This window comes from Brachypodium distachyon, chromosome 5 (assembly GCF_000005505.3).
Source record: "Brachypodium distachyon strain Bd21 chromosome 5, Brachypodium_distachyon_v3.0, whole genome shotgun sequence".
In the NCBI taxonomy this organism is placed as follows: Eukaryota; Viridiplantae; Streptophyta; class Magnoliopsida; order Poales; family Poaceae; genus Brachypodium; species Brachypodium distachyon.
In genome coordinates this window covers 24,670,596-24,687,341 of record NC_016135.3, presented here as the reverse complement: position 1 = coordinate 24,687,341, position 16,746 = coordinate 24,670,596, and the positions used below count along the sequence as shown (strand labels likewise).

The 16,746-nt window shown below is 47.8% G+C and overlaps 4 protein-coding genes across 6 annotated transcripts; 2 read left to right on the top strand and 2 right to left on the bottom strand.

Annotated features, from left to right (window-relative positions):
* Positions 1 to 1,310: 1,310 nt before the first annotated feature.
* Positions 1,311 to 2,623, bottom strand: LOC100821267. The gene is made up of 2 exons (XM_003580522.4): positions 2,354 to 2,623; positions 1,311 to 1,990 (listed from the first exon to the last, which is right to left on the bottom strand). Exon 2 carries the CDS (start codon positions 1,986 to 1,988, stop codon positions 1,554 to 1,556), a length of 435 nt encoding a protein of 144 aa, XP_003580570.1. The 5' UTR covers positions 1,989 to 1,990; positions 2,354 to 2,623; the 3' UTR covers positions 1,311 to 1,553.
* Positions 2,624 to 4,593: 1,970 nt separating this feature from the next.
* LOC100820970 (F-box/WD-40 repeat-containing protein At5g21040) lies at positions 4,594 to 7,566 on the top strand. 3 transcript variants are annotated; one of them, XM_010242134.3, is made up of 3 exons: positions 4,624 to 4,743; positions 5,230 to 5,342; positions 5,577 to 7,566. In XM_010242134.3, the coding sequence occupies exon 3, from the start codon at positions 5,652 to 5,654 to the stop codon at positions 7,329 to 7,331; it is 1,680 nt and encodes a 559-aa protein (XP_010240436.1). In that variant the 5' UTR covers positions 4,624 to 4,743; positions 5,230 to 5,342; positions 5,577 to 5,651; the 3' UTR covers positions 7,332 to 7,566. The 3 variants fall into 3 exon arrangements, with proteins under 3 accessions (XP_003580569.1, XP_010240436.1, XP_010240437.1); XM_010242135.3 differs by lacking the exon at positions 4,624 to 4,743 and adding an exon at positions 4,792 to 5,071; XM_003580521.4 differs by lacking the exon at positions 5,230 to 5,342 and having other exon boundaries at positions 4,594 to 4,743.
* A 2,996-nt stretch (positions 7,567 to 10,562) lies between these two features.
* LOC100846473 (probable receptor-like protein kinase At1g30570) lies at positions 10,563 to 13,848 on the top strand. Its single transcript, XM_003580519.4, has one exon. The coding sequence runs from the start codon at positions 10,992 to 10,994 to the stop codon at positions 13,527 to 13,529; it is 2,538 nt and encodes an 845-aa protein (XP_003580567.2). The 5' UTR covers positions 10,563 to 10,991; the 3' UTR covers positions 13,530 to 13,848.
* Positions 13,849 to 14,614: 766 nt separating this feature from the next.
* On the bottom strand, positions 14,615 to 16,227 carry LOC100846775. Its single transcript, XM_003580520.4, has 4 exons — positions 15,995 to 16,227; positions 15,219 to 15,291; positions 15,053 to 15,108; positions 14,615 to 14,965 (listed from the first exon to the last, which is right to left on the bottom strand). Exons 1-4 carry the CDS (start codon positions 16,057 to 16,059, stop codon positions 14,845 to 14,847), a joined length of 315 nt encoding a protein of 104 aa, XP_003580568.1. The 5' UTR covers positions 16,060 to 16,227; the 3' UTR covers positions 14,615 to 14,844.
* Between the last annotated feature and the right edge of the window lie 519 nt (positions 16,228 to 16,746).

Sequence of the window (16,746 nt, the reverse complement as noted above, 5' to 3'; positions counted from 1 at the left end):
TACTCGTAGGCGCGGTGGCCTGCGAAGTTGCGATATATCCCAAATCCGAGCTCCGAGACGCGACACAAGTCCCAGTTCATCCCCTTCGCGAGGACGTCCCTTCTCGATCCTTCAGGGCAGCAGCAAGCTGGCAGAGGAGGATCGATCGATGGTTGCCGGCTGCCACGCCAAAAGCAAGACATGTGTGCTGTTCCGTTCTTTTCCCCAGAGGCACGCACACGTACGGTAAAACACCCAAGCGCAGGAACCGAGGTTGATTCACCGACCCGGGCTGGCATAGCGGTTCTTCTCTGCCTCTGGAAAGGGGATGCGTGCGTTTGCGTTATCCACGTCCCATGGGCCATGGCCCATGGGCCATGGCAGTGTCAGCACTTCGCCCATGTGATTTTGTTTTTGAGCGAACGCCCATGTGATTTGAGATGTGATCGGCGTCATTGCGTGGGAGCGAGAGCCCAAGGCACCACCATGGGCCTCCGAGTTATATATCACGGCCTCACGGGCGTGGGCTTGCTTCCACTTGATACAGGCCTTTCAGCTGCCGTGGTTTCTGGCCCGTGTGCATGCGCTATCTTGGTAAGGCCACGCGCGAGGAACTGCTGGCCTGCTGGATCTGTGTGGACCGTATATGTGTACCGCTCCGTGTTCTCAAAAAAAAAAAAGTGGTACCTCTCCGATCCGGTACGTGTTAGTCTGCTAGTGCTGGAGCCGGGTGCCCCCGGTGTCCGCACAGTTCATACGAACCTGTGTTTTGTGCAGCATTGCTCGATCGCATGGCATTGACGTTGCCGCGAGATACCGGCGTTGCGCGTTCTCCAACCTACTACGCAACAGGGACACACGGTCAAAAGCGAAGGCTCGCACTGCAGAACAGTAATTAAACACCCAGCCAGTCACATGCTGATTCAGGTTCCGGCGCTTTGCTCTTTCACTGCGTCAGGACAGGGACAGCAGCACCTGTGACAGACACGGGTCGCTGACCGCGCGCAGAGACTGCTACAACGGGCTCTCCGCGAGCTCCAACCTCCGTTTTTGTCGGTACAAGCCCCCCACGGGTGGGTGGAGAGTGGAGACACTCAGGACACTGTACAACCTTGGATCTATCTATCTCTGCCACAGTCGTACTACGTTCACAGTGTCTTCCATGTTCCGGGCCTGCAAAATGCCGTCGCGTTCCCGGGGGTACCACATCACAACTTGGAAAAGGCTCTCGTGATTGGTTGTAACGGCAGGTGTAGGCGACTAGTAGTACTAGCGTGCACGCACGAGTAGAAATTAACACATGGATGCGTCTCACTTCTCACAGAGCAACGAACTGTAAAACCCCTGAATTCCTGACGAAATGGGTCTAAACATTAGAAATCAAACTAGTACGAGTAGCATTATTTATGTTACAGCGTGCTCTCACAAGCCACAAACACACAACGGACAGAAGAGAAGAGAAGCAGAGAGAAAGAATCATCGAAACTAAGCAATTCCTTCGATTGAACACACCCACAAACACAGAAGCCACACGAACGAACGAACCCTCCTAATAATCTCGGCCATGGCCTGGCCTAGCCGAGGCAGACCTCCTTCTCGCGCCTCTCGCCGGCGCGCCTGGAGCGCACCACGTAGGCCACGGCCACGCCCACGCCGACCACCGCCAGCGCCGCCACGCCGCACGACACGCCGGCCGCCACGGCCACGGATCTGCGCGCCGGGGCCGACGAAGACGACGCGGCTCCCGTGGTGGTCGTCGTGGTAGGCATGGCCGAGGCGGCCTCGGGCTTGGCGGTGGGCATGGTGGAGGCGTCGAGGGCCTCCGGGAGCATGGCGGCCTCGGGCTTGGCGCCGAAGAAGGACGCCATCTCCGGCGTCGCCTCGCTCTGCTTCCCCTCGCGGAACTCGTCCAGCCCGTGCGCCTCCGATCCCACGGCCAGGCAGAGCGCTATCGCGCAGAGCGCGACCAGCAGCGGGCCGCCCAGATCTCGCCGCTTGAGAGGCGCCATTGCTGCCATCGATTGCCAATTAGACCCACGGTTAGAGAGAACACAGCTTGAACAGCAGCTTAATCAGTCACGAGTCACGAGTGTTTGTGATCGATGCTGCGCGTTTTGAAGGAAATGCGGAACGAGATCCGCCGAGTAATGTACTGGCTGGGCGGACAAAAAGAGCCGGAGTAAAAGCAGACAGCGAGGAGAAGAAGAAGAAAATTGTCACGCCGACAGATCTCGGTATCAGAATCAGAACATGTTCGTTATGCAGCAAGCCGTACCAGTACTAATAAACAAACAAGTGCAATTGCAGATTCCGCAAAGCGAAAGTTCAAAGCGAAGAGATTTCCATCCTTTTTCCCGCGGCAGTACGTACGTACCTCTGGAGGTTAGGAAAGCCGAAGTGAGTGAGTGCGTGCGAGTTGGCGACGGAGAGAAAGCAGAGCGAGCACGAAAGAAGAAGAGCCTGGTGAGGTGAGAGCTCAAGGCCAGTTGAGGTGACTCACCTCCTTATATGCAATTGGCAGCTAGCATTGGCATGGCACGAGTAAGTGTGTGTGTATCTACGTGCGTATGTGGAGACGAGAGACTCGTGATGAGTGAGAGAGAATCCTTTCTGCCGATCTATCTCTACGAGGTAGGGCTCAATTGTTTTTGGGCGGTGGAGTGAGTGTGAAGGTACTAGCTAGAATTAACGACCCCACTGCCATTGCCATTTTGCTCGGGCCGAAAAACGGAGAGAAGAGACGAACGAGTCCCCCACCGCGCGCATGCAGTAGGTGGGCGTGGCTCGGCATGTGAGCCTTTTACCAACCTCTGTCGGCTTGCTCTCACATCCACTGCTTAGCTAAGGATGCTACTACCTAGTCTTAGAGTACTGCTGCTAACTAATCCAATTATCCAGTCCACCCGTGCCAAGATGCTGCTGTGCCTGTGCTGCTGGTATTTTACTGTTGCAGTGCTCCTGTAGACTGTGGACTGTAGTATGTACTCTTCCCCGGTTCTCTTGGGCTTGGGGTCGGGTTTATTTATGTACCGATCCCCGCGCTTCACGGGCAAGCGAATGACGCCGGCCGGGGCGCACCGGTGTCGCATGCGTCGTCTCGGCACGCAGATGCGTCCCATTCCCAACACGCTTCCGTGCCTCCGTCCCATGGCGTTTGCCCGTCAAATCACGGAACTCGCCCATCCATTCCCGACGGAGATGGGGCTTTACAATGCTGGCACGGGCCTTGGTTGTTGGACGAACAAAAACGGAGAGGCAATTCTCGATTCTATTAATTCGGCCGGTGTTTTTAGGTGAGAGTGATAGCACTAGTATTAACACGTATACTGGTGGATCGGGGGCGGGGGATGGAATCTAATGGCGTACGTCCCCAGGTCTGGTCCGGTACTTGGATCTCCAGCGACGTTGTACAGATGGCACCCAGTCGGCCAGTCCATTTGGCCTGGCACGACGTACGTACGCACGCCATGCATGGGCATGGTGGCCTGACGATTCGTTGGCAATGCTTTGTACGCTACTCCTACCTAACCCGATAAAACCATAAAGGTCATCATCATAAACAAAAGGCCATCGATCATGCCGTGACACTATACACTGGAGTACTAGTAGTACTATCTCGTTTCTGTACTGGCCGTCAGGAAAGAAAGATCTCATTCCCGTACTGAATGACTGTAATCAGCACGCTCGGAGTTTTCCGAGCTTCTGCAGACACGGAAATTGGATTGCTAGAAATCAGCACGCTCGGAGTTTAACTCTCGAAATTAAGTAGGTTCGGAGGAAGAGGTTACCTCGGTCCAAAGCACTTTTGGTGCGCTGAAAATTGTCGGCTGTTTGGATCGGACTTAAATAAAATGATATCCGGTGCGGTCTATTCTCTCTCACGACCAAACCATGAAGCTACCGTGCACCGCTAGTAGTACTAGTGTCACCCCCCTGACCTGACTCCCGACCAAGTGTGATGCAGCCTGCTTTCCCGTCCATTCAGCCGTGCATGTTGCTTTAGCCGATGAGACAACACCTGTCTGTACGGGGATCTGACCGTGACAGTGAGGTAGCACCGGTTGATGATTGGGGTTGGTACGTCCTAGGACGCTTTTAAAGGACGACGATTTTTGGTCCCATCCATCCAGCCAGCTCGATGCTCCGTCCGTGACAGTGTTACGACTTGACTGTAAACGGCAGGTCTTCCTCGTCGGTCGGTCGGTCAGTGCGATGTGGTGTTTCGACACGCACGCGCGCTGTGCAGCAGGCTGCTATGCTACACTTGCAGCACGAGAGGCCTCGCGGCGCCTTTCGTTGCCGGATCTCGGTGGATCGCCCCTCCCAAAACAAGGAGGACTCCCTCAGTGCATGCCACAACCACCCCGTAATTAGGCCGGAATACCAAGGAAGAGTTTGGACGAAACGGAAGGCCCAAGCTTGATAGCGACTATGCGCATTGATCGGCCTTGTCAGCAGCTAGCAGCCTGGCCCAGAGAAGAACAAAGCAGATGGATTCCCACTCGCCCGGCCCGTATCGATCGGCCCATTCAAGAAGCCAGAAAAAGGAAGCAGCAAGCACGAGCCCCTTGCGTTGGTAGGCACCGACGGTCCAGATCGGGAGCAAGGACACATCCGGACCGTTCGTTCCTGCGCCAGCACGGGCGGTGCAGACGAAGCGTCCCGTCTCTTGGCTCCCAGCGGCCGCAATTTTCCACGAGGAGAAAAAAAGGGGTAGAAGGGGAAGTTTCCAAGCGAAATCGAGATCGGAGGCACAGCTAGAAGGTGATTTCTTCCGCTCAATCTCTTGTTCCGTACTATTAGTTTGATTAGCTAATTTCACTAGGCATTCTGGTGCGCGATGTTTAGCCATGCCTCCTCGATTCGATAGGAACTTGCGGTTTCTTCTGCCGTTCTGTCGCCTTGCAGTACTATTTGCTCGTCAAAGGATGCATTTTTTTTATTTTGTTGTTGGTGTCTTCGATGATGTAGAGAGCTAAAACAGCGGTTTCCCGCGACTCCTCGGCGTAGGTTATTGGATTTGGTTGCGACTTAGGGTTTCGCGTCTGTATTGGCCCAGAATCGTTGGATCTGTTCCTCATGTTTCGACTAGGTTTGCTTGATTTCATGGCCTTGTCTGCTTAATTGGTCGAATTGATATAAAATCTATGCTGCTCGCTTTGTATAGTCTGCGGTACTCTATGCTTCAATTGAAGCCAATTTTCAGCTTATCTTTCATGCTTGGTTCAGGAGTTGCCTCTTGTTGTGCAGGTTGATGCTTTTAATTTCGGTGCAAAAGTAGAGGGTGATTTACTCTTTTGAACAAACCTGGTCTATCTTGATCTTATTACAAGTTTCATCTTCAACTGAAAATCTGGTTACAGGTTTGGAGCTTAATCCAAATCTGCTCCTTTGCAAATTTAGGTTTCTGATTTTATATACATAAATAAGTGCATCGTAGTTGTTGTTCAGACTCCTTCTACATGCGCTGAACAATTACTGTGTTGTATTCCTTGGAGTGACTAAGTGTCCGTTATTTTTTTTCCCAGTAATGCTTACACGAACATACAGTTTTTTTAGTGCAATTTGAGCTGAAGAGTTTGATTATTGCATTGCAGGTATTTGTATTTTTGTTTGCCTGGTTTGAGGGAATTGCACTCGGAAGTTCACCCCAAGATCGGATTCAAATTTTTATGGCCTTTGATTGCAACAAGGCAGGAGACTATTCACCAGAGTATCCTTCTAGCATTTGCACCGAGGACACACTCATCCAGGCAAACATCTTAACTAAGTGTGGGAAGGCTAAAAATTTGATTAGCCTCAACAGATTGAACAACCAGAAGTCAAGTTATGAATCACTTCCAAGGCTTACTGAACCAAAGGAAAATGAGGAAGCAGGAACCGATACAACCGCCTCAATGTGTGGCACTAGATGCTTCACTGATCTGCCGGCTGCATTGGTCTGTGAAGTCCTTGCGTGCCTCGATCCAAAGGGGCTTGGTATTGTATCTTGTGTCTCCACAGTTCTGCAGACCTTAGTCGCAGATCATCAGGGATGGAAGAAATTCTACTGTGAAAGATGGGGACTTCCGAATGCTCCCATCGGGCCCTTGGTTCCAGGTGGGACCCCAGATGGGAGGTCGTGGAAAACATTGTTTGTGGACAGGGAGTTTCAAAGTAAATCCTTCATGGGACGGTTTAGCGTGGATGTTCTTCGTGGTCACAGCGAGGATGTACGCACTGTGTTCCTTTTGGCATCAGCAAACCTGATATTCACTGGTGGTCATGATTCTGTAGTTCGAATGTGGGACATGGAGGAAGGGCTTCTGATTGATGAGTCCCGTCCGTTTGGTTGCACCATCCGGGCAATTGCAGCTGACAGTAGGCTTTTGGTAACTGGGGGATCCAATGCCTACATTCAGTGTTGGAGGGCTGTTGAGGGTAACTCACACCTTTTCCACATTTCTGGATATGGTACTAACCGTGATTCTGAATTTCGCCTCTGGGGTCATGAAGGACCGGTGACTTGTCTTGCCTTGGATCCAACGAGGATTTACAGTGGTTCTTGGGATATGACTGTTCGTGTTTGGGACAGAGCCCAGATGAAGTGTGTGCAAAAGTTCATGCATGCTGACTGGGTTCTAGCCCTTGCTCCTCATGGAAATACCATTGCCAGTACAGCTGGTAGAGACACATATGTATGGGATATTGAGAGTGGTAATTTGACAAGTGTAATTTCCAATGCCCATGTTGGTAATGCATATTCTGTAGCTCGAACACACCTGACAAATGTCCTGTTTACTGGAGGAGAGGATGGTGCAATTCGCTTGTTTGATATTTCCGAGGCATCTGATGATGAGGATATTAAACCAGCTGCTACTTGGGTGCCGCATACTGGCCCTGTTCATTCTCTCGCTTTTGAGTATCCGTGGCTTGTCTCTGCCTCTAGTGATGGCAGAATTGCACTAATTGATTTGAGGAAGCTGCTGACTCCCCTAAACTCGTCAAAGCGCCGATTCAGGGTTAAGAACTTTGATATAAGTGCAATAGAACCTCCACAGAGAATGTTTCATGGCTTTGGATGCGATCTTTTCTCTGTCGACATCGGTGCAGACAGGATCGTATGTGGGGGTGAGGATGGTACTGTCAAAATCTGGAATTTCTCTGAAGCACTGGAGATTGAGAAGAAGGCGCAAGCTTTAAGGAGTTTGAGGCAGGAGAACCGCATGAGGCGGAGGAAGTCGCAACTGGAGATGAATGCAAATGGTAGAAGGGCTGATCAGTGCTCAATAGCCATGAAAAGAAACCAACTGAAGGGTGATAAGAGTGTCACTTGGCAAAACAAGCGTGCCATCGACAAGGTCAAGTCTTAGATTATGTTTTGTACCGTTCACAACATAACACTTTCTCATGGCCTTGTGTCGCCAGTTCTTTTGTTGGAAGTTGATTTCTAATTCCATCGAAGCTAGGTTTGCTATATATGTAGGCAACATTGGCATTTTCGGAAATTCACCTTATATCCAACGCACTATCGGTCACATCTTATCTGTATGCAATTCTTATTTGACCTGGTGTACATTGATCTAATGAAAGAAAAGTTTCCACACACCCTTCTGTTTTGAACTCTGATTTTTCTTCTTTGTGGGTGTTGTGGGTGCACCTTTCTGTTTGGGTTATTCTGTAAGCTTTCTGGTCTGGGTGAAGGGAAACCTTCTATGCAGGAATACTCAATTTATATGTATTTATCTCACCGCTGTACAAAACATCTTTGATGACATAGGCTCTCCAACTGGATGTCTTTTATAGTTCTGTGGACTCTGATAGGAAAATCATGTAGTGTACCACATATTTTTGCCTTGCAGGCTTGCAATTTTCCATAAGAATTGTTTGTAAAGTCGGATTTCATGACATTCATTGCCTAGCTCAGAGATTGCAGTACATAATTTAAAAAGTTGACATAAGATTTTTTTTCTAGATTTCGCAGAAGAACCCCTTCTAACTTTGGCTTCATGACATTTCTTGTTAATTAACGATATTTCTTTCGAAGGTAGCTAGAAATCTGTCAAGGCTTGGACATCTGTCACTCCCTTGGCATTTCAGGAATCCTTTTTTAAAATAGTACTACGTAGTAGATTTGGTACACGCTACATGTTTACCTAACATGGTGTAGATTTTCAGAGCAGAGCATTGTGGAAGAAAATGATTGGTTCCTTTGTTTTGTTTTCTGTCTCCTACTTTTCATGAGAAAACTGGGTGTTCTCTCAGCAGCTATAGCACTTGGCACTGGCAGTGAGTTGTTGCAACTGCAAGTGACCACTGAATAGTACTCACGCTACCATCTAGTCTTCCAAATACAACACCAACTTGCACATTTTTCTATGCCTGTCAACTTATGCCCTGTTTGAATGATTGCCATTGTTTTTAGCAGGAACATGGACAAAAGAAATTCTGCACCCTGCATCTCTGCTTGTTTATGTTTTAAACTATTGTTATGTCTGACAAGCGACCCAGAGGCCACATGCTGATGCAGGCTTATCAGCAGAAATTGAAAATTGTTATGCTAGGTTTTGTTCTTGCCTGGGCAGCTTCCTAGCTGCTTCCTTCCTGCCCAAATTTTCCACTTCTCTATTGCTGATCCCTGCCCAAATTTCCATCCTCTCTTTTGCTGCATCCTACTGGTCATTACAGATTTACAACAGTGGGATCACGATCTGCTCCAGAATCTGCTTGGATGCGATCTGATCTGCAATTTTTCGCAAGTCGTTATGTCTTTCTCTTCAAGATATAAAAGCTTAGAGCTTTATTCCTGACGAACAGGAAATTGTGGATTTGATGGGAGAGGCTGGCAAGTCTTGTTCCTGAAGTGTTACTATCTCCATGCGTCGGTGCCTTTTTCTTTCTGGAATCTCTGCGTCCACATCTATCTACCTTTTACATGTCTGTTTTCTCTTCCATTGTGACATTTTTACGTGCAAGTAGGAAGTGACTAGCTCTTCCATCAAATCAAACGAAACCTGCCTTTTTTATTTCTGGTTCTGAACCATCATAATCAAGTGATGACATTCCAACACCCACAGCACTACAATAATAATGTCCATGTATAACAAAAAGGTTATGTTGCTATCTTTTTTGTGCCGACTTGCATGGAGAAGACCCACGACTGAAACAGGAAAAGCACTGCCCTTCGGTCGGAATTACTTGTCGAAATATTATTACATGTATGTAGACGTTTTTTGAACATAGATACATTCATATTTAGACAAATTTGAGATAAGTAATATAAATCGGAGGGAGTACATAATTTCTTCTAAGAAACTTCTCTAACTATGCATGTTAAAAGATGGAGAAATCATAACACAAACCTACACTGACTCTACTAATTGAACACATGTCAAAACATTTGTGCACTTAATTCTTCACAGCCAAGAGTTCTCCTTCTGAATCTAGCACGTTGGGTATGCAGGGGCAGGGCTGTGACGGGATGAACCAATCATGCAAGCATGATGTAGATGGAACTTAATTTGGCAAGGGCGTTATTATGATGTGATCAGCAGTGGAGAGCAGAGGCAGAGAGAGTGGGAACAGGGCCATGTGTTGCTCCACTTCCCCGTCCATGCATCCATGTGGCCTACCACCATCCATCAGTTCACTACCCAATGGAATGTGACTGGATTCTCAGTTCCTCACCGCTCTCTCCAGTCCCCACTTTTCAGGATGCAAGGAACAAAGCAGCAAACAATTTAGCTTGAGGGGTGCCCGCTACACTTGGGGTGGTAGAGGGGCAGCAACAACTTATGAACCATCATGCATTGCAAACTCTCTCTTTTTTTACAATTGTTACTCTTTTTGGGATAATTGTTGGAACATTGCTTTTGCCTTGGATGTATAGCTATATAGTGTAAGCAGTGACTCATTTCTTGCCAAAGAAGATAAGCTAATACTACTTGGTTACTCTTTCACCAAATATATCGGTGGCCTACCGACACCGATAAATAAACATATCGTATGGTAAATCCCATTTCACAAATATCAACTAACCTATCGACTAACCGGTGTGCTCGATATTTAACCCAACATTTATATTTATAGACAGATATGTACATGGCGGCAAGGATTCTTTCCTAAACAAATGTTGAATTAGACAATTTCAACTTCATCAAATAGTCGTGCTAGATGCACACATATAAAATGTACTTTCTTAGTTCATTAAAGATTTAGTAGGAAATGCTTATTCATTTAATTTGTAATTAACCATTCAAAAACTTGGAGTCATATATTTAGTATGCTTGAGCATTGCTATTCTACACTTTTATTTATATGAAAATGCATGATTTAAGCGGGAGCACATTTTTTTCCTTATATAACTGCAAACCGTACGATATATCACGCGAAATTCGATTTTCGGTATTTTGAACATTTAATGGTATTAGCTACGGCGGTTTCTTTAATGGAAATGGGTGGGTGGGAATGCCCACTGTTTCAAAAAAGAAGAAGAAGAATGATATCAGCCTTTTTTCTTTTGATCAAATATGTGCTCCAAACCTCCATATAGAGCCTGATAAAATCTGATTCTCGCCAAAAGAGAAAAAAATAAGTGAGAATCTGAGATCCATCTTCTCCTCTACGGTTTTCTCTTCCTCTTCACCTTTCCTCACTCTTTCCTCTTCCGGTCTTCCTCTTCCTCTCCTGCCCTGCCCTGCCCAGCCAAGCTCCAATGGCTCTAAAATATCCCCTATAGGCTATACTCTACCACCCCTATGCCCTAGAGCTGCCGCCGCGCCGCACCCTAGCGTTGCCGCTGCGCCGCACCCACCACAGAACCCCGCCGCCTCTCACGCGCGTCGTCGGTCGCCATCGCCGTTCGTCCCCGTTCCGCCTCATCGCGTCGCTGCTGTCTCAGCCCCGTCCTCAATCTCGGCCATTGGCGAGCTTCCGGTGATTAGCTAAGCCCCGCTGACTCCCACAAATTTCGGGTGTGCCGGTGCACACCCGGCGGCGCACCACCTAGATCCGCCGCTAGGACTCTCTGGGTGATGTTTCAGATGAGGCTACTTGTGCTGGCTGCTGTGAGCATCGTGTTTGCTAACCTGCAGTTCCTGAAAGCTCACGGGAGGGAGTTGCTTTTGAGCTGCGGCTCGAACGCGACTGTCGATGCCGATGGCCGGAGGTGGGTCGGCGACATGGCCCCTGACCTGAATTTCACTTTGAGCAGCCCGGGGATCGCTGCTTTGCTGGCCGGGGGCAGCAATGCCAGTGAAATCTTCGGCCCGGTGTATCGTTCTGCGCGTCTGTTTACCACAACATCTTGGTATGACTTCAGCGTGCTGCCAGGGAACTACTGTATCAGGCTGCATTTCTTCCCTTCCACATTCGGGAATTTCAGCGCAAACAGCTCCGTGTTTGATGTTGTTGCAAATGATTTCAAGCTGGTCTCGAAATTTAATGTGTCGGAGGAGATTCTTTGGAGAAGCTCCGTGAGCAATTTGGCCGTCACTGCAATCGTCAAGGAGTACTTTCTTGCAGTGAGCACCCAGCGCCTCCAGATCGAGTTTGATCCAAGCCGTGGGTCATTTGCCTTTGTCAATGCGATTGAGGTGATGCTCACTCCAGATAATTCCTTCAACGACACAGTGCACAAAGTTGGTGGTGGAGATGGGTACCTTCCTCCTGGATTAAGCAGCCGAGGTGTGGAGACTATGTATCGGCTGAATATTGGAGGGCCTGCACTTGCATCTTCAAGTGATCAGTATCTTCATAGACCATGGTACACTGATGAAGCATTCATGTTTTCTGCAAATGCTGCTTTGACTGTGTCCAATACTTCGGCCATAAGGTATCTCTCAAGCAATGACTCCTCAATTGCTCCAATTGGTGTCTATGAGACTGCAAGAATCATGAGCAATAACATGGTTGTTGACAAGCGGTTTAATGTGACATGGCGATTCTTTGTCCATCCCAACTTTGATTACTTGGTCCGCCTTCACTTTTGCGAGCTTGTCTATGACAAGCCCAGCCAGAGGATCTTCAAGATCTACATCAACAACAAGACAGCTGCTGAGAACTACGATGTGTATGTCAGGGCCGGGGGTATTAACAAGGCATATCATGAGGACTATTTTGACAGCTTGCCACAGCAGGTGGACTCGCTTTGGATTCAGCTAGGCCCAGACTCCATGACCAGCGCTTCAGGTACTGATGCACTTCTGAATGGTTTGGAGATATTCAAGCTCAGCAGGAATGGTGAGCTTGATTATGTGCTTGGTCATATCGACATGGGTAACCAGAGGGGGCCTTCCAAGGGTAAGAGGAAGATAAATATATGGGAAGAAGTTGGTATTGGCTCAGCTTCTTTTGTGATGCTGGCAAGTGTTGCTCTATTCTCATGGTGCTATGTAAGAAGGAAACGGAAAGCTGCTGAGAAGGAGGCTCCTCCTGGTTGGCACCCTTTAGTCCTCCATGAGGCTATGAAAAGCACTACAGATGCCCGGGCATCCAGTAAATCACCCTTGGCACGCAATTCATCTTCCATTGGTCATAGGATGGGCAGACGATTCAGCATTTCGGATATTAGGTCTGCCACAAAGAACTTTGATGAGACATTGGTCATTGGTTCTGGGGGTTTTGGTAAGGTTTACAAGGGTGAGGTCGATGAGGGCACTACAGTGGCAATCAAGCGTGCAAATCCATTATGTGGCCAGGGCCTGAAAGAATTTGAAACAGAGATCGAGATGCTCTCCAAGCTTAGGCACCGGCACCTTGTTGCAATGATTGGATATTGTGAAGAGCAGAAGGAGATGATACTGATCTATGAATACATGGCCAAGGGGACATTGCGAAGCCATCTCTATGGAAGTGACCTCCCACCTTTGACATGGAAGCAACGGCTTGATGCCTGCATTGGTGCGGCCCGTGGGCTTCACTATCTGCACACTGGGGCAGACCGAGGTATAATCCATAGAGACGTAAAGACAACTAACATCCTGTTAGATAAGAACTTTGTTGCAAAAATAGCAGACTTTGGGTTGTCGAAAACTGGACCAACACTGGACCAGACACATGTTAGTACAGCAATCAGGGGAAGCTTCGGGTACCTTGATCCTGAGTACTTCCGGAGGCAGCAATTGACACAAAAATCCGATGTGTACTCTTTTGGAGTGGTGCTCTTTGAAGTTGCTTGTGCCAGGCCGGTGATAGACCCCACATTGCCAAAGGATCAAATAAACTTGGCAGAATGGGCGATGAGATGGCAGCGCCAGCGTTCCCTGGAAGCAATAATGGATCCACGACTGGATGGTGATTACTCACCAGAATCCTTGAAGAAGTTTGGTGATATTGCGGAGAAGTGTCTCGCCGATGATGGGAGAACCAGACCATCAATGGGTGAGGTCTTGTGGCACCTAGAGTATGTACTGCAGCTCCATGAAGCGTACAAACGCAATTTGGATTGTGAATCATTTGGAAGCAGTGAACTAGGATTTGCCGATATGTCTTTTAGCATGCCTCACATCAGAGAGGGAGAAGAGGAGCGTCAGTCAAAGCAATCAGGCATCAGAGAAGATTCAGACACTTGAGGTTTTTTCTGACATCCGGTAACTCACTAAACAATCTTGATTGTATCGTAGCTGTGGTCCTGATGTGAAATTGTGATATATGGTTGGCTTAGGTTCTTCTTACTCTTTTGGGCATTGTCCTGCTCGACAAGTGTAGAATAATAGGACTTTTGTAGATTACCCAACAAACAAACAAAAAAAGAAGAACTTGGACGCTTCAAGTTTTTCGTTGACGTCCTGTTGTATCATGTGATTTATTTAAACTGATGGGATTTCATGTAGTTCTGCTGGTGTGACCTGTATAAATCTTACTAATAATACAATTCCATTATCCAACTTATACACCGTGGACCTGTTTTGCCAAATGATGTGTGGTAACTGTTGTAAATTCTGGTCCAAACATTTGTTTTCGCTGCTATTCCTGCATTGCCATGTAAACTTCCACCCTTTGCTGTAATTTGGATTTTCGACACACACCAAATTCCCCTCTACCTCCAATAATGCCTTGCTGGTTAATGATGTACTTTGTTGTACCCGAACCTGAGCATATCCAGAAGGGTTTGAACAATGCGCTTCTGAAATTACATGAGACATAGCCTGGACAAAGTTTGCTGTCCTGCCCGTCAAGACTACTGCGAACCGTCTTCCAGTCTGGCTTACAAGTGAACGGACTGGGATTTGAGGCACAATGTTGGACGGGACATGCTTCATCTCAATCTCATCTACGATCTCCCGTGCGCTGCTGGCCTACTGGCCTGAAAGTACACAGATCACATGTGCCTGAGCGGGGAGCGCTGCGTGGATTTTGCCGGCCCAGACTCTAGTACCCGTATAAACTTCCGGGTCTATTCTCTGTCTAAAAAAAAAAACTTCGGGGGTCTTTGGTCTTCAGGTTCAGAGTTAACAGCGACTCTGCTGACTAGAAACATGACATATCGCCTCGAAATAGAGTAGGAAAACAAACAGTTGACACTAAGCCCATAAACGGAATCAGCACACTTCTCAGCAAAACTCACAAGGCTCAGGCTCGTGTTTTCGCATATGGAGATTCTCGTTTTAAGTTTTCCTATAAACTTAATTCTCTGGCGAGTCCATCAAGAAATAAATACACGAGCAAACTCACTGAATAGAACTTCTAATAAAGCTATGATGTCCGGTGGTGTTTCTCTGTTCCTCCCAATTTCCTGGGTTTTTTTCCACTTCAGACCATGTACGAGCAACAGAATGAAATATGAATGAGAGGTAATCCATACTACAGAGTACGAAGTGTTTCATTCAGGATTCACAATGCATTGTCCAAATGACCAAAGGTTGACTAACTAGATCACATCGCTTATCAGGAACGCTCCTCCTTGCTTACACTGTATTCTTCGACAATCTTTGTCACAAGTACCATAAGGTCGACAAACGCGCTGAATGTTGCTCGCAGGAATCGGGCCTCTACTGCTTCAAAGCGCCTGGATTTACAAATACAAGGGATTACATCATTACACTTCACGCAGCAACCGGAAGTCGACTTAGAAAGATGATGTGGATTTACTCACACGACAAGCTTGCCACCAGAAACAGTCATCTCCCTCCTGACCTTATCTGGCTGCAACTGTAATACAAAACACACCATTCTTTTTTAAGCATGCCATGAACAAAGTGGAAAAAGAAATTCAGGGAAGCAGAAAGACACGCTAAAAAGTAAAAAAATAAATGCTTTACCTCCTTGTCAACAGCTAACGTCTTGTAAACAATGGTAGCATGTTCTTCAGATCCATAATCAACTTCAAAGTTGCTGCCAAACAAAAAGGTTGTAACTGCACAGTTGCAGAATTTCACCAGGACCAATTGCATCAAATCATTACTGGATTTACCTACTAGTAGTCAATAGTGAATACTGTGTGCGAAATAGCAATTATAGCATCTCAATTTTTTTTTGCGAGAATTATAGCATCTCAAATTGATCGATACACCATCATATGTTGCCAAGAAACAATACATGCCACAGTTTCTTTTTTGGGGGCAAAACACTATGATTTTTTTTTACGGAACCTCGTCAAACTTATCATCACACCTTTCTGACCTATCAAGTCATCGTATCAACGCTCAAGAAAAAAGACAAATCACTAAGATCCCTAGTTTTATCGCGGTGTGATCAGACCAGATGCCCCTGATATTACCTCCCTAAACGCTCAACTTAATATAACTGCTTCATAATAGAAACACATGATCTTGGTCAGTTTCCCATGCTTCTGCCTAAAAACTACTGCTAGCTTCTTTCAGGCAATCCGTCGAACACGAAGCAACGCAACCCACGAGGTGCTACTGGTACAACAGCCAGCACTCGGCAGAGAGAAAGCTACACCAACATGCTGAACAGGAAAGCTACGAAAGCACGAGCACAGACCACGAATAAGCCGTGATGCCACGCAAATCTGACTAGAGCGAACATCAGCTGGAGGGAGAGCCAGAGGAGTGAGAGGAGATCGAGGGGTCACCAGGTGAAGTCCCAGCCGGAAGAGGAAGAAGAGGCTGGGGCCGCGGTAGTCACAGCAGCCATCATGGCCGCACGCAGGGGAGCGAGAGGTCCGTACGCCGCCGGCTGGGTGGGAGCAGCGCAGGTCGCGGGAGCTGTTGAGGCGACGCCGGCGCGGAGTGTGTCTGCGAGCGCGGAAGACGACCAGCGGGAGAAGAGGGGATGCAGCCCACAATGTGGCGGAGAGAGATCTGTTTTCGTGGTGGGCCTATGGCCCAGTGGCAGTTTAGAACTGGAGGCCCAGTCGCAGTCCAGTTCAGAACTGAACGTAATATCAGCCCTACTGGCGATGTGCGATACAGAGGCGCGACATTGCCTTAAAAAAAAACGGCCCGTGCGCCATCTGTGGAAGTGTGGAGAAACTCGTGGCAGCATTCCTACAACTAGTATGGTAAGATGTGTCCGGGCCCTTGCACCCAGCTCTCTGAGTTCTGACCGAGCAATGGATCTTTCCCATGATCGCATCATCGCAGCATGAGGGACTCGCTCGGTGCTTCGTCACAACGTGAGCGATTCGGTATGCACGAACGGGAGTTTTTTTTTACTGCAAAAGTTCCTCTTTATTCAAGAATTGAAAGGAGAGAAATATGCACGAACGGGAGTTGATACATGAGGGGAACTTCCCCTCGTGTATTTCTGGAACAGTGGTTCGCACTCAGTGCTACGGAGGATTATAAATTACATTACACTACACGAGGCGCCTCAAAACACACA

What these genes read in the sequence shown, in the direction of transcription:
- LOC100821267 (XM_003580522.4), bottom strand. Translation starts at nt 1,988, where the DNA reads ATGGCGCCTCTCAAGCGGCGAGATCTGGGCGGCCCGCTGCTGGTCGCG.
- LOC100820970 (XM_003580521.4), top strand. Translation starts at nt 5,652, where the DNA reads ATGGCCTTTGATTGCAACAAGGCAGGAGACTATTCACCAGAGTATCCT.
- LOC100846473 (XM_003580519.4), top strand. Translation starts at nt 10,992, where the DNA reads ATGTTTCAGATGAGGCTACTTGTGCTGGCTGCTGTGAGCATCGTGTTT.
- LOC100846775 (XM_003580520.4), bottom strand. Translation starts at nt 16,059, where the DNA reads ATGATGGCTGCTGTGACTACCGCGGCCCCAGCCTCTTCTTCCTCTTCC. An exon ending in CGTTAGCTGTTGACAAGGAG is followed by an intron (nt 15,109 to 15,218) that starts GTAAAGCATTTA and finishes TTTGTATTACAG; the next exon opens with TTGCAGCCAGATAAGGTCAG. An exon ending in TCTGGTGGCAAGCTTGTCGT is followed by an intron (nt 14,966 to 15,052) that starts GTGAGTAAATCC and finishes TTGTAAATCCAG; the next exon opens with GCGCTTTGAAGCAGTAGAGG.